The sequence below is a fragment of the Uranotaenia lowii genome, chromosome 2 (assembly GCF_029784155.1).
Source record: "Uranotaenia lowii strain MFRU-FL chromosome 2, ASM2978415v1, whole genome shotgun sequence".
NCBI lineage: Eukaryota > Metazoa > Arthropoda > Insecta > Diptera > Culicidae > Uranotaenia > Uranotaenia lowii.
Window position 1 is genome coordinate 237,786,860 of NC_073692.1, and position 16,674 is coordinate 237,803,533.

Here is a 16,674-nt window from a genome sequence, read left to right on the forward strand (position 1 = left end):
GAAAAATAATCTTTTTGAGTTCAAATAAAAAACTGTACAGTATTAAAGTCGCTATTTTACGTTATTTAAGAATGCAAAAGGATGCTTGTGATTACTTAAGACTGAAAAAGGAGGTAACAATCGCCTTTCCTATCGATAAAAAAATTTTAATTTATTTTTTGTTTTGCTCACACATTTATTCGAAAAATTTCAAAAGTAAATATTTTGTATTTCCTGCTAAACTTATATGTTTTAAGTTTACAGTTAGTTAATGTTGTTTCAAAACATATCTATGTATTTAAGGGTTTTTGAAAAAAAAAAATAGTAACATAACCTTAATCTTTATTCTGATGCTTCAAAAACAAAAAAACGAATAAAATTAAACTGGAATGGAACCTAAGTGTTAGCTTAGCTTAGCTTAGCTTAGCTTGATTGACTACTCACATCCACCTTAAAACATTGAACCCGAAATACTTCATTTTAATTTTTAGTAATAAATTAATTTTGAACAACTCCGCTGCATTTCCTCAGTATGCTTTTCAACTCTTTATTGGTATAGCAATGATATTGAATGAAATGCATTTCGAATTCCATGATCGCAGGCGTGGCTCAGTAGAACGAATTCCACATCGCCAATGGTTGCTACTCCGTGATTGACCGAGACCACCAATTTTGTTCAAAGGTCAAATGAATGGTGTCTGGGACTGACAGCACATTCATAATGCACAAAACTGATGCTCTCTCTTCAGACATTAATAACGGCGCCGGCCACGTCCTAGTAGTCAATAGATAGTTTGGAAAAGAGAGAAAGGGATGATAGGAATTATTTATGGTTTAGGACCGAGGTCACCTCTGCATCCTAGCAAATAATTTTGTTCTGGGGAGTGGGTAAAAAGATGTGATCTGGAAACACTTTTGACTAGTGTGATCTGATTCTAAGCATCCTATTCTTCTATTGTCCTTAAATCATAACTATATGTTAGAATTCAAGTTAATTAAAAGTGTATTTGAAAAAAAAACTATCTTAAATCCCTCAATATCAAGCTCGTACCCTACACCAGAATTTCTATCTTGTCAATGAATATGTTTTTCATCTTTAATACTTTATAACATCAACAAAACCAATCTGTAACTCCTCTTTAAAAGCGGTTGAAAATAAATAACTGTCAAGCATGCATCTTTTTTATTTAAATATGCCTACTCCTACACCTGAACCTTCGCATATCCATGTTGTATCAAAAGCTATCAGGTTGAAATTTAATGATTCATGAAGAAAAATGTTAAGCTTTGAATGACCAATTACTAATGTTCTTTGGAACAGTAATATAAAACTGCTGTAATTCATATTGTTGAACTCGAAACTAACCTATTTTCGATTTCCTACCATAATTTCGTTCATTTGTGTTTCGTTCAAATATCTGACCACCCTAAACGCTAGACAATAGATACATTTATTTTTGTGTTCTTCGTAATTCTATAACCCGGGCTAGATAGAAACATGGCGCAACCACAACATTATACACTCCAGAACAAATAAAAAAAATGCCTGAGTCTTTGTAAGGAAAAAAAGTAGTAATGCCACTTTGAACGATTTTATAATGAGAAACACAATCAGGGGATAATTAGGTATTTCATTTACGCTCTTTTGATTCTACTTTTTACCAAAAACCTGCGGTATAAAGAAGATGCAAATATCTTCTTTTGTTCAATACTATCAAATGATTTCTTGGTAAAAACTTTCTATCAAATTCTGGAAATTCAATATATTTTCATTTCAAAGGGTGACATAATTTTAAAATCAATCATTTGATAATCTAAATATAAGTGTTATGACTAGTACTTTTAATCTTGTCTGTCAAGTTTTAATGTTTCTGATTAAAAGAAATATATTTGAAAAAGTAATTCATCAAATCAATCAACAATATGAATGTTTTTTTCATTATTGCGAGTAATGGATAACTAATTGTAGATTTCAACCTAAGATATTCTGTTTACGTACTGAATATTGAATATATAACTACTTTTTCATAGAACGGAAAATTGTTATAATAATGTTCACTTTCTCACAACCGTATGTTTCCAGTTTGACTGAGAATTTCGAACATGAACTATATCCTTCAAAATATTTATACAAGTTCTAAAATGAATAAAATATTTGAATCTCAACACTCAAGTTAGTTGAAGGGTTTTGTTATCGTAGTAATGAATTTTTGCTCGGCAAATTTTTGATCCTGTCCATTAATATTTTTTTTAGAAACTAGAGAAAAATACTTAGCTCTGGGTTTTGTTTGGATTTCGTACAACTTTGTGTAGACCTTCTTTATCTACATGCTGCAACTTTTATTTCTGGAGCTTCATAAACCTCGTAGGCGTTCTTAATTTCTCTCCTATGGTAGGTTCAGGATACTTATTCATCAGCAATTTTCTCTGCTAGCTTCCTAATTTCAAATCTTTGTGCAACGTGCAGCTGGAAGGAAGCCTCCTTTCTCTCGAGATTGGGCAAATTAAATCACAAACACTTTTTAACAATTCAATATTTTTTCATTATTAAGTTCTTGAAATTTCTCACCCCCGAAAACATGTCTGGCACTTACAAGCACAGCCTACCAAGTCCTAAACTGAAATGGAACCTAAGAGCAAGTTCACTGATGTTGGGAAAAAGTGGTAGAAATATTGACATTTTGAAAATTTTACCATGCAAAAATGTTTTCAAGATCTTGGGGCGTTTTATTTTTTTACAACACTGTTTCTATTTCAGCCGTCTGTGGTAGAAATATTGCTATTTTTGCATCACAGCATGCGAAAATACAACACGTGTTTTAAAAAAAAACTAGAAGGCCACAGATCTTGAAAATGTTTTTACATGGCAAAATTTTCAAAATGTGCCGTGAGTGTCAAAATTTCTACGGCTTTTTCCCAACACCAGTGAACTTGCTCTAAGTGTTTTCGATTAACAACTTTGATTATAAATATGCCGGGTGTGATTAACCTTCCTTTACGGTTAAAAAAAAGGAGAATTGGCCGGTTAGGGTCATATACTTAGACCCTGATTACTATTTTTGCTGTATCTTCACAAATACTGAACCGATTCTTATAAATTATATTATGTGTATAGCACCAAACCGAATAGCGACAGTAGGACTAGCGACGCTTTTTTACTAGCGAGATTTCTGTCATTCGCAGGTTTGTTTTGCTTTTTTCAGTCCAGTAGGCGATTTCGATGTAGTACTCGAACATTGTTTATGTTATTTACTGTACATTTTCCTTAGGCCATCAATCGCATGCTCCAGGTACCCTAGGAAACTTGCTGTGCGTCGTTATTATTTTCAACGTCGCGACGTATGCGACGTGTCGCTAGTAGGCATAGCTGCTATGATTATTAGCGCTCATATTTTGGAATTTCTCTGCATGCATAATACCATTTTGGAATCGTCTACATGCTCTTTATAAATAAAGAAATAATATTTTTTTCTTGTGTCTGAAAATTGGGCCGTGACAATCCCGGTTTAAACAATGAAATTGCACTATGTCAGCAAACTTCGGCTAGTTCACAGATTCATTTAAAATTAAAAAAAAGTATTTGGTTTCCGATGTCATATGTCGTGAATAGAAAAATAAGAAAAAAAATAAAAATCATTGATTTTCTTCTTGACAACCATTGTTTTTAACTCAATTATTAGCTCATATTCATAAAACTAGGCTGATAAACTATTTAATCTATAAATACATGAAAACCATTTTTGTGATTTTTTTATCACATTGAGAACCGCGGACAACATACCAAGAGAGATTTAAGAAATTCGCCGACCCGTATTACAACATAAAATGGCTTAAATGAGCAGATTACAAAGTTGTGCTCAGAGTAGCAAAAACGCATTTTTTTTTCGATTATAGTCGTTTTACCATCTTTATGGCATTCGCGACTTTATCAACGTTGCAGTTGGCGAATCGTTATTGAAAAACTTATCTGGTACAACTGTGTTCGATGTTTACTCTTGGGCTCGAACTCGCGGACATCGATTCAGGAGACAACAGACTTGCCAACTGAGCTATATCACAAGCCACGAAAAAAAACATAAAGTAAAAGTCGATATACCTCCGATTTGATCCTCAATATGTTGAAATTCATGATTTTGTACTAGAATTGGTCAGCCTATCAGTCTCTTTATTATTAATTCATCATCACTATCGGTTGGAATTGAATGTACATATAGTTGAACAGAAAAGCCAATATTTTCATCAAAATTTCTTGATCCTCATGAAAAATTAGTTACAAAATCATGGAATAAACAGCTGCGGTCTGTAAAACCGAACACTTTTATTATTTCAATATGAGTTCTCAATCTATCTGAATTCATTTCAATCAAAAGTTTTTCAATACGACTTCAGCTAAATGAGTTTTCATTGATGCAAAACACTCATTTTTAAGGACTTTTTGGCTTTTGAAGGTCGTTTTCTGATGATCATAAAATTTAAAACTCAAGTTTAAGAAGTAACTGTTAGCAGACATTCGAACGATTTCAAAATGGTAGTGTTTATGAAAATCGGTTTAGTAGTTTTGTTTTTACAGCCAAAATAATAATCCGGGTCTATGTGACCCTAACCGGCCAATTGTCCTTTTTTTGCTGGGTGATTCTGGTAACACTTTAAAAAAAATACAGTTCGGGTAATATAACTGCAATGGAAGGTTAAATTTTTTATTTTAAATCCCTGCGTAGATACAAAGTGTGTTAAGATTTATAAATTTTATGTTATCTGACTATTTACGTTGGATTTCAGTTAAAATAGTAAAAACTATCATTCAACAAAAAAATTACCTCTACACCCAAAATAATTTAGAAATTATTTTTACGGGATTTTTCACATAAACTAACATTTGGTTGCATCATATCGATTCTACGTGAATTTTGTAGTAACCACAGTGTTTCAAGTGATCCCTCGTAATAACTACCCCGAGCAGACTTTGATGCCAAAATCGATACCTAACAGTAACCAAAATGTGCTATCAATGCCAAAATGATAGCATAATTTAGTATCGTATTTTTCCGAATGGCAAAATAAGGTTTCATAGAAGCATCAATATATCGAAATATGATGCCAAATCAGTACCTAAATAAGGCATTGAGAGCAAAGTGAAAGCACTTTTTGGTTTTGTTTTTTACAAGATAACAAAACAAGGCATCATTAAGGTTTCATTTATCACGATAAAAAAGAAAAATGAGAACAAAATGATAGCATGATTTGGTATTCAATAAACTTTGTCGATTTTTTTTATGAAGGTGATTGAATTTAAATCGAACTGAAAAATGAATCCCAGATAGTTGCGCATTTTTAAGTGTCAATTTACGCTTACAAAACTAGGCATCATTAAGGTATCATTCTTTGTGCCGAATACAAACGAAGGACAAAAGTTATTATATTATTATATTCTCTCAGCTTATTAGAATTTATCAAATATCGGCATCCTGACTATTTTGAAACTGTTTTCCAAAAACTGTAATTTGGGCACTTTTACCACTTTTACTTCTCTGGTTCTAAGCTCCTTGTTTATAATTTAAAAAAATAATGAGGAACATGAGGACTTGAGAAAATGATATTCAGGAACTATATTTATTTTAGGCGACTCTTCCTGGTTATATTATTAAAATAATGAAATATAAAAAAGGAAGTAAGAAATATAGTTACTTAGACTTATATAAACGTTTTGTTTTCAAGAAAAAAATTAGCTAATTCTGTTTATAAATTTTTAATTCAATTTTAATTTTGAAATCTTATCATGCAATGATAAATATTATCATATAAATATATTATTCAAGTCAAGATACCATTTTTGATACATATTTAATCTCCCTAAACACTATAACTAAATGTTAAAATACCTATAATAAAGAATAGAATTGAAACAAAATGGGGAAATCGAAATGTTATAACTTTTTACAAACATAAAAGCAAGTTCACACGTGTTGGGAGAAGGTGGTAGACATTTTGACACTTGTAGCACATTTTGAAAATTATACCATGTGAAATTGTTTTCAAGATCTGTAGCCGTCATATTTTTAACAACATTCTTATTCCATTTTCGTATACTTTGGTGCAAAAATAGTTGGAATTCTATCACACAATGAAATTTGATGGCCGAGACCTTGAAAATATTTTCGCATGGTAAAATTTTGAATATGTGCTACAAATGTCAAAATTTTAAACAATTTTTCCCAACACTAGTGAACTTGCTCTTATTATATTTATTTTTCAAATATGAATTCCAAATTGTTGTTTTATTTAACATTAAATTACGAAATCAATTAATATTTACATGTTATTCAATTCAAAGATGAATGCTGCAAAAACTTTGAAGAGACGGGAAAATAAATGCTGGGCATATATTGTACTTCACTGATCCGTTTGCGAGTTGCTTTTACGCTGTCAAAATTATAACGCACGCTAGAAATTATTAAACCATTTAGGAATCAAAAATAACCATTTTTGACCTTTTCCCGGGAAATGCCATTTTATGAGTTCTCCATGAGAAGTCATAAAATGACTTCTAGGGGAGAAGTTTGAATATGGTTATTTTTCAACCGAATAAAATTTCTATGGAGATGTTGAAAAATGGTTAAAATTGAACCTTAATTGAAAGAGCCGTTTGTTTCGATCAACGAATTTAATTGAAATTTTGCAATATTTAAGAAAAACGCAGTAATTCGCAACAGTTTATTTTGTATATTGTGATGTACAATTTGTTGGGAGGTTGTGTTCGAGTTCAATTGATGCTGCCATCATCAGATGCATGTCCGGGATTGATTGATTGCGGGAAAATTGTTCTTCAAGCGAACTGTTGAACATCTTCGGGTGCTTGTTCCAATCCAACTGAGCACTAAAAAGCAAAATAAGGTGTTAAATTAAACTAAGAAAACTTTTTTGTCTAACTTACTTGATGAGATTGTAGAACGACAGGGCAAAAAATGATTTCCTGAACTGATATTTAATGTTTCCGGAAACATACAACGAACGTAGTTTCGGATCCGCCAAATCAGTGGAGCTGAAAAGGAAGCAAATGGTCATGGTTCTACGGTCGATAAAAAAATAGTAAAAAGATTTACTGGCAGATTGCTTCATGATGCAATGAAAGTTGGTCTAGCCTCTTGGGAAAACATAAATCCGGATGCGGGAAATGCTGCTCGGATTTAGGTGTTCGCTGTGCACTGACACGGTATAATTCTGTTTGCTCTTGTCTGCTGGTATACATCCATCCATCCTGAACAGTTCCAAAGGTTGATTCGCTGGGTCGGATCCGAAAAATGCTGCTCGGCACCGGCTCGCCAAGTCTCTATTTGCTAGCTGGGTGGCTTGACTGGATGATTGATTTCCTCCGGCTCCGAACTTCTTTCTTCTGCTCTGTTCTTCGCGTGATTGTTCATGATTTTTGTTATCTTGTTATACTCTTTCAGAAAACACAGAAAACACCACAAAAAACAAAATTTCGACTATTCAAATAATCGAATACAAAATAGGCCCGATAAGTTGAGGTTAAATTTTCAACCATATTATGGTTTACGCTCCGAAACTTCGAATATGGTTTAAATTTTAACCATATCGTTTCTTAATAACCATATTTACAGTTCTACAGCAAAACCCGAAAAATGGTTATTTTTCAGCCAAATATGGTTGTAGAAAAATGAGCGTGCGGTATTTTTGTGTACATCAATCGGTTGCGTTTCTTGCGTGTGAACAAACGGTGGATTAGGGTTAATTTGTGCATGTTTTAGGACCACTATATCTGAGGTTACTTATGCTACCCGTCGGGACCAAACCCCACAACCAACAGCAAACATGTCCTCCTGAGAAGACATCCAAGCAGTGCATGTGGCAAGAGGCAAGGCAAGAGGGACGCCAGTATTTGATGCTTGGCGGCGGAAGCTCCCCGGGTCAAAGTGTTGTGGGTGGTCCCATCCTGACGGAAGCCGGTGCCAGTGATCTGGTGGAGGATAAAAGCAAAGTGCTGCACTGGTGTCAGTTAAACGGAAACAAGGTAACTTCTATTCATACTGATTGATTCTAATGAAGATTGATATAATATTCTTTTTTTAGCTGACATCGACAATCAAATGAAAAAAAAAACTCCTGGTGCAAGTTATGTCGGGTCGGACTTTGATATTGCCCACTAAATCATCTCAGATTGCACAGCGAGTAGAAACACTGATTCTCAAACCGACCCTCTGATATTCCGTGCTCTACTATCTGCACCTTGCTCACAGCAAAATTCACAATACAGACGGATCGGTTTCGATTGAATTCTTCACTTAAATAAATACAAAGTAGTAAAAACATCACCAGCAGCAGTCGGGGCTGGAGAAAATGTGTGCCGATTGCCGAAACAATAAATCCGGAAAAAGACACGAATAATCAGCTGAAACAATTCTGGTTAGAATTTCCTGCATCTAATTGGACAGTGAATCCACTTGAGTATGTTCCTCGCTTAGGCACATATTTCATCCACCTATGGATAGTGCAGGATCTTCCAAAAGTACCAAGTTTTGCTTGGAAAAACGAAATCATAAATAACAAGGTATGTTTTTTTGATTATAATTACTAATAAATTTTGGTTTGGAAAAGTCTTACTGAACTTAACAAGAATTTGCCTAGCATGATAATAATTCGTTAGACCTTGTAACTTAAAAACTCTTTGACTATCAGCTCGTTCTAAACGTACCTTAAACTATTAAACACTCAGTTAAAACAAACTTAAGTATTTTTAAAATTCTTAAAACGGAATTTGCAATTCGGTTTCATAATTTTTATACCATTGTATAGACAACGCTCAAATTTTGGATGAGAATAAACAAAAATGTATTTCTTCTTCATTATCAAAGTATTGTATAAAAATAAGCAGAATTCGTTCTGTTTGCAAATTTTTTGGCATCATTCGTTCATATTCATTCAGACGTTTAGCTGTTTTTTTTTAAATTAAATTACTCTCCAACTTTCTAAATCCTAATCTTGCTTGTTTGTAAGTTAAGGACCAGATACATCCTTTTCATCAGCTGTTTCATCTAAAAAAGAACATAAACATAAAAGTTAGTAATATTTTCATTCAAATTCATTATTTCTAAAATTGAAGTGAAAATTAACCCAGAATTATCAGAGGTGGTAATAGTTTTTTAAAACTGCATTCTGAACCTGTTCTCTCTTAGATATCATCCTGAAGTCTCAGGAACAGTATAAATTTGATTTATTCGAAAAAAAAGTCACTTTTTTAATGCTTGAATAATCTAATAATATTCACAGTATATCGGGTGCAATATTAAAAATCAATTTTATTGATCGACCCTTGCTCAGACACTCTGACTTAAGGGGACAATTATTTAGAACATTACGGATTTTAGAATTGAATTCTTCTTGTTGTTTCCAATTTAAGTTTGTTCAAAAAATGATAAATTTTTTGTTGTGTAATTGATAAGCATAAATTTTGCAGAAACTTCATTTCAGATTTCCAATTTTTATTAAAGATTTTTTTTCAGGGATTTTCATCCTATTGGATGATTCATCCCATAAAAGGTATAAGACACCAAACTTATCTATAATGACACAAAATTCAAATAGAATAATAAGTAAAATGGAATGATATATTGCCTAACATTGTGGACAACTTTTTATTTTTAGGTTAGCGATGGCTGAGAATAATTTTCGATCACACTGAAGAATCCCGGTTCCTATAACGAGGCCGATTTATTATTCCTGCTCAACCATGGTTTCCTTTTGCATCAAATAAAAGTGATTATGCAACAACATCGCAAACAAAACTTTAATTCAAATAATTTTAGCTTTAATTATTTTTTTTTTCAACTTCAAAGGCTTTGCGTAGAATCATAAGCTCTATTATAATTGAAGCCCTCAGGATCAGAGGGGTGAGAGTCTCAATTATTATCATAAAGTTAAGATAAACACTACTACTGGCAATTTCTGAAAAGATGAAAAAAAAAATGAAATCATTGTCATGTGAAGAAAATTAACGCAACGTTCGTTTTGTACTAAATAAATTTAATATAAATGTTAATTTAGAAAAACAGCAGTGTGTACTGAAATCCTTTTATTCTTCAGATTTGACGAAAGCAATGAATTGGGTGAAACACCTCTAAAAGCAATTAAAACATTCACCTATTAAAACAAACTACCTATACTGTATAGAATACCTGATTATGTAGATTTACAATTATTACGTTACAGCATTTGTTATGTAAACTACGTCAAAAATATTGTTCCAAATATTTGCAGCTTAAAACACGTTATGTTTACCAAGTTTTTTTTATACTGTGTATGCAGGAATCATTTTCGTTAAATAAAAAGTAAAATGACAACGTAAAAAGCATACTACCTACATTATATGTATTTTCTTCTTTGATTTTGAAAACAGTAATTTCAACTCCGCTGTCTAACTTAACTGTCTGACTTTATTAGGAGATTAAACATTTGGATTGGAATAAATTCAGGCGTTTAGCTGGTTGGAATAGGGAGAAGGTTTGAATTCGAATTAAAACGCTTAATTTGATTAATTTTATTAGAAAGGCTTGCTTGATAGATTCGCCTATACTTAAAACGCTTATGAAACTGTACCTATTATGAATTTTACTGCTGAACAAAATCGTCTTAATTAATGCAACCATAAGTGCAGTCGCTATTTATAACACAGTGCAATGTTTATTTTTGGAGTTACGTTTGAAAAGACGATATTCATATAGCGCTCATTGTAACGCCTGAATGTAGGCATACAATACAATTTTCTTTTGTTATGTAGTAAACCATTCGATGGTTTAAAGTTCCTTTGCTATCATGTCTTTTTAGTGAAATTCGGTATTATTGTTCCGAATAATAGTGGAACAATACCAAACTATAGCGCTTGTTTTCTAAATACAGATAGCACAGTTCTACCAAATTTTGGTTTCGCAGAATGATTTTTGATACCTCGTTTAGCCATTCATTTTCGAAGAAATTTTGAAAGCACGATGATGCCAAATTTAAGCCTTAAATTATACCTTAAAGTGGCATCATTATGCCCTCGAAATTCATTCTGAAACGTTGGCTAAACGAAGCATCATTGAGGTTTCAATGAAACCTACACTTGGTATAATCGAGGTATCCGCATATGAAAAGTGAGACCCAAATTTTGGCATTGTACCACCTTTATTCGGGCAAAATGATACCTCAATTTACTTTCAAGGCATGATAGCAAAATTAGGTATAATTTTGCCATAAAAGTCTGCTCGGGACTTTACTTCAACATAATTGCCTTATGAATTTCAAGTAAAATCTAAGTGGATGTTTTAAATCGGTTTCGAGTTTTTTTTCTCAAATACTTATAAGAAAAGGTCATGCTGCTGACTTTGTTCGTTTTGGAAAAAAAACAGCTGAGAAAGTTGTGTTAAGTTTTCGCTAGTATTACACCGAAAACCGCTACTGCTGCCAATTGTCTCAGAATTATTTGTAAGGTGAGTTGACACAATATTAGGGATTCGTGGCCGAATATATTATAAGAAAACGAATCCTCGACTGATCCGGTAAAGGAAACTTATTTACAATTTAAAGAATTTATTTTTATTTATTCAACTTTTTATTTTTTTTCTACAGGATAACACAATCAAACCAGGAACGGAATGCGAATTGTTGCTGCTTTTTTAGTAATTAAGTGTTGGTGTAAAATTCGGTTTGTGTTGTGCAAAATGAAATTTTGAAAAAAATATAATTTTAAAGAAACTTCTTGTTTTTTTAAATGAAAATAAAAAGAAAAACAAAAGTCACGAGCGAATCAATCTTAATTACATTTCAATACTAACGAATCTCACGAATCTTTCATTATCACATCATGTCGTACTCACTAAAAATTCACGTAAATTGTATTTGATGTTCATTATGCACCTTCTTATAGCAACGCGTTTACATCTTCATACCGTAGCATCTACGTGAAAATAAATTAGATAAAAACTATGTAGTTTTTCACGTAGCCGCTACGTGCAGATTATTCTGGGTGTACAGTTTAATATCTAATCCAAAATTCTGAAACCAATAAAAAAAGTTTTGTTCGATACTTCATGTAATTCCAAGGTGTGAAGTTTGTAGAAATCGATTCAGTAGTTCCTGAAGCTGATCATGGATTCTCGTTAGGACCAGGATTTCGGATAACCTCTCTTGAAGGGGTCATTCTGTACAAGATAAATTCCCACTATTTTTCTCGACGGTCCTCACCTACTTACCTACCTAAGAGTCCGGCGCCGATTGACCGACGCATAAGACTGAGATAAAAGATCTCCACTGCTGGCAATCCGCAGCCAGCGTCTTCACTTGCTGCCAGCCAAGGTTCTCGTCAACTCTGCGGATTTCAGCGACGGTCCTCAGTGTAACCAAAACACACGTTGGGTCTTTGAGTGTTAAAAAGCTTCTTCCATTGCACATTCTTAATTGAATTAACCTATGCATACATTTTTAAACAAGAACGTACAGACATTTGTAGATATAATTTGAAATTATCAGTTCCCTTTGTAATCACCTACCAGCTTACATGACTTGTAACAATAGACTGGCCAATAACAAAAAAAATCATTATATTCCACGCGGCACCCCCTAGATTGGTGCATTTAGGTGAAAAAATGACTTTCTGAAAGTTTCAGGTCTTTTGCCAGAAGCACGAGCTGGCGCAAAGTACTTGAAATTTGTATGGAGATTTTCGGAAAAATGTATGAAAAATCAACATACTTTCACTCTTTTTGTTCAAAAAAATGTTTCCAGTATGCTAGAAAGCTCAGAATTTCAGGAATTGTAGTTCAAATAATGACAAACAAGTTTGTAGAAGATTGTAACGCGATACGAGTTGACTGAGATGAGTTATTTGCAATTGAATGTGCGCTTTTTTCGCTTTTCTTTGATATATCGTGTACGGTGTATCAGCTAATAATCGCACTAACTTGATCGCATAATTTTTCAAACTTTTATTTCAACTTTTTGCAAAGATATTTGTTCTAAGATAAGCTACAACTTTGCCGAGGACAAATACTTTCTATCTGTTATTCTCATTGTGTGACAATGCGTTAAGTTAGTACTAATAATCCACTTATACACCGTTCAAGAAGATATATCGATGAAATGCGAAAAAAAATCACACATTCAATTGCAAATAACTCATCACAGTCAACTCGTACCGCTTCAGAATGTTCTACAAACTTGTTTGTCATTGTTTGAACTATAATTCTTGAAATTCTGAGCTTTCTAGCATACTGGAAACATATTTTAGAACAAAAAGAGTGAAAGTATGTCGATTTTTCATACATTTTTCCGAAAATCTCCATACAAATTTCAAGTCCTTTGCGCCAGCTCGTGCTTCTGTCAAAAGACCTGAAACTTTCAGAAAGTCATTTTTTCACCTGAATGCACCATTCTAAGGGGTGCCGCGTTGAAAAAAAATGTTGTAAAAATAATCCCATACAAATTTGGGCCAGTCTATTGTAACAATGTTGGCACTTGGCACTTTTCCAACTATATATAAGACGCGAGGAGCCAAGTCGACAGAACCCCGGCACCTTCCGTGTACCCTGCTATTAGTGCCTTGTAGCTATTGATTTGAACCTATCTGAAATAGTGATTATCGAATAAAAACACAAATAATAAGCGTGATGATTGGTCGACGGTAAGTAAGTGTGTTAAATTACGCGACGACTCCCCGGCGTCGTGCCACTCTACACACTACACTACTGGTCAGTTCGGCCGATATCCGATAGCTTGTCATACGGACGCCACTTAAATACATAGGTACCTAACAGTCAGCTGCCCAAATGATGGATCGTGGCAAGGTTCTTTCAAATTCAGGCTATATCTATGAGTTGGTCTTTCGGTCAGTTGGCAAAAAAGTCTAGGAATGTTGATTATACCCCTTGCCATATTTAAGGTGAGCAGCGGTTGTCAAAACATGAAAATAATTAGCATAGCTCGCTTTTGGGTTATTGGGAGACATTTCCGGAATTCTATGTGCCTATAGGATGAATTGAATACCTTAATATTTGGCGCGATTGAAATCATAACATTCACTGTAAATATTCCAGCTATAACTTAATCACGTTTTTTATTCCTAAGGTCGTGTGACATTTGTTTACCTACTGGATGAAAATCCCGAAAATGTGATATCTGTTGGAATAAAAATATTGTCAATGCTCAAACTAAAATTAAACCTAATTCGGTGAGAAATATACAAATATTTACAGATAATTTGTGAACTTCGATCAGCGTAATACATTTGGAATTGTGAAACTACCGATTCACTTATAAGCTTCTAACTGCCCCGATTCATGAATGCGGATTTCAACACCATCGGAATTGATGCCATCGTCGATTCCAGTGATAAATCCCACACAACACCACGCCTTCACACGCCACAATAATAATGGTGGCAGCGAACCTGCATAAATAATTGATACAATTCACTTTCAATCGTCCATTAACTTTGGTGCTCCTCACCTCTAGGCTCTGATGGACCAATCAATACTCAAGTGTGCCTCTCTAGAACTACCAACTGGTCCTTTCCCTCTTCCCGCACGTTGACGGTCGGATGGACCTTCGATCTTCGAACCGGATTGCGGGCCACTAGTTCCGCACACGGATTGCCATATGATCAGAATTCGACTCGATGTACAAGTACAGTAGTAGCAGGCTCTGACTGGCTGAGGTTGGTCTTACGAATCATGATCGAATTCTTGTTCGCCACCTTCCTTCTCTGAGAAACTCTGTCGATCAGCAGGAACTTGTCCTCCTATAGGTAAAACACACGGCAGGAATCGTATGGGTCGTTTGGGTGGGTAGATGACTTCCAGCGATAGCCCATCAACGGACCATTACTTATTTTTGTACCTTTTTGTCGGCTGTGACAGATATACATTGTTCGGATTGTCGTCTACGGGCTTACACGTTGGCGATATTGAGAAACAGAAAGGAAGTTGGAATCAATTTTTATTCCAATATCAATAAACTAAACCCGCCAGCCAGACGACAATATTGAGCTCATTGAAGGATTAACTGATTGTCCAATTGTGAACAACTGCATTCAAACCGTTCGATGGGCGTAGTCGCATTGTTAACTGAAATTTAGGTATCGCTTTTAGTTTCATAAATATATTGGTACGATTACGATTTACATGTTTTCCGGCAGATCAAAACCATTTATCATTTAGTTTGTGCCTCTCGCGCCTTCTATTTTGATGGAACTGAGACAGATTCCATGTTTAACCGAAAAAAACACTACGGGCTCTGCATAAACTGGACATTCATAAAAGTTTTGATTTGCAAAGTTAATCCTTTTTTATAACCTATTAAAATAAATGATAAAATATGCCTCCGGTTTATTTAATTCAGCTGTAGTTTTTAAGATCCAAGAATTAACTATAAAAATTGAAAATTTTATAGTCGATGGGCAAATTAATAGAATTTATTAAATATATATTCAAGATAAAGGTTTTAAATTAAGATAAACTTAATCAAAAAACGCAAGTAATTTTATCTGCTGAAATAAAAACAGAAGTATTATATTCTTTCACTTTTCCACGATCTTCAAAATGAATGATTTTAAATGATATTGCGATTTTATTCTTGCGCTAGAGTTTTCACACAAAAATTTCGTCAATCTCAAATTTCGCTCCACGATTTCGTACTTTTTCTCTCACCGAATATGAGTACACCTCTTGAATAAGAGAACTAACTAATCACAGCAATCATGTAATTAACAACAAAAATAAACAAAAATTCATGAAACTTCACTTCGAGCGAAATTTCAGGGTAGAGAATGGTGGGGTAAAAGTACGACCTTAGTGCTATCCTGTTTTTAGAAAATTTTGCAGTTGTTTTCCTAAAAACTAAGAACAGCATTGGATTCCTTAGACTTTTATCTCTCTTCTAAAAAATTACGAAGATAATCGATCAACGCATTTGATAGCAGTAGTGAAAATGCCAAACTGTTATCGAAACGTACTCTTACCCCACCTCTGGGGCAAAAGTTCGAATGATGTGGGGTAAAAGTACGACCATTCAGAATTCCACATGTCATGAAGTCAAGAGGAAAATTATTCAATATCAATCTTTGGTTATTTCTGTTCTGTTCTGATACAAATCCTCTACATGGGCGAACAACCTGCGCGTATTTGGAGTTCTTCACTAATTGTACAAATTCAACAAGTTTTCGAAATCCAATTCTCATCGTATTTGAGCAATTTTTCGCGCGAGCAAGTCTTCGTAGAAACAAAAATATGCGCTGATGTTCCCAGTGAATTTTAGAACGAAATTCAAACTTTCCGTACAGATTTATTTCAGTAGACCCTGTATATCATTCGTACTTTTGCCCCATTTGCAGTTCGTACTTTTGCCCCTTCAAGATTTCTTGTGATTCACAGTTTATTGTGCAAAACAGAGACACATTAATTAAATCCTTTCTTCGGCATTTGCTAGTGGTTGAAAATAACTAAACAGACACATTAAGATTTTCATTGAAAGTCAGAATTTTAATTGCTCAAACATGTTTCCCGTTATTTTAAATATTACATCATTTGGGCAAAAAAGCTGCTTCACCTCATTTTTCGGAGTATTTTTAATTTTTCCAAATAAAAATTATGTCAGGATTAAGGCGGTCCAAATCACTATCAATCCACTCCAGAGTTTTGAATTTTTCTG

The 16,674-nt window shown here is 33.8% G+C and overlaps 1 protein-coding gene and 1 long non-coding RNA gene across 2 annotated transcripts; one reads left to right on the forward strand and one right to left on the reverse strand.

Annotated features, from left to right (window-relative positions):
* Positions 1–6,491: 6,491 nt before the first annotated feature.
* On the reverse strand, positions 6,492–7,492 carry LOC129749691 (uncharacterized). Its single transcript, XM_055744741.1, has 3 exons — positions 7,080–7,492; positions 6,911–7,018; positions 6,492–6,853 (listed from the first exon to the last, which is right to left on the reverse strand). The coding sequence occupies exons 1-3, from the start codon at positions 7,223–7,225 to the stop codon at positions 6,691–6,693; spliced, it is 417 nt and encodes a 138-aa protein (XP_055600716.1). The 5' UTR covers positions 7,226–7,492; the 3' UTR covers positions 6,492–6,690.
* Positions 7,493–7,715: 223 nt separating this feature from the next.
* On the forward strand, positions 7,716–10,129 carry LOC129750177 (uncharacterized). Its single transcript, XR_008738324.1, has 3 exons — positions 7,716–8,008; positions 8,068–8,545; positions 9,640–10,129. It is a non-coding gene; the product is annotated as an uncharacterized LOC129750177 (long non-coding RNA).
* Positions 10,130–16,674: the final 6,545 nt, after the last annotated feature.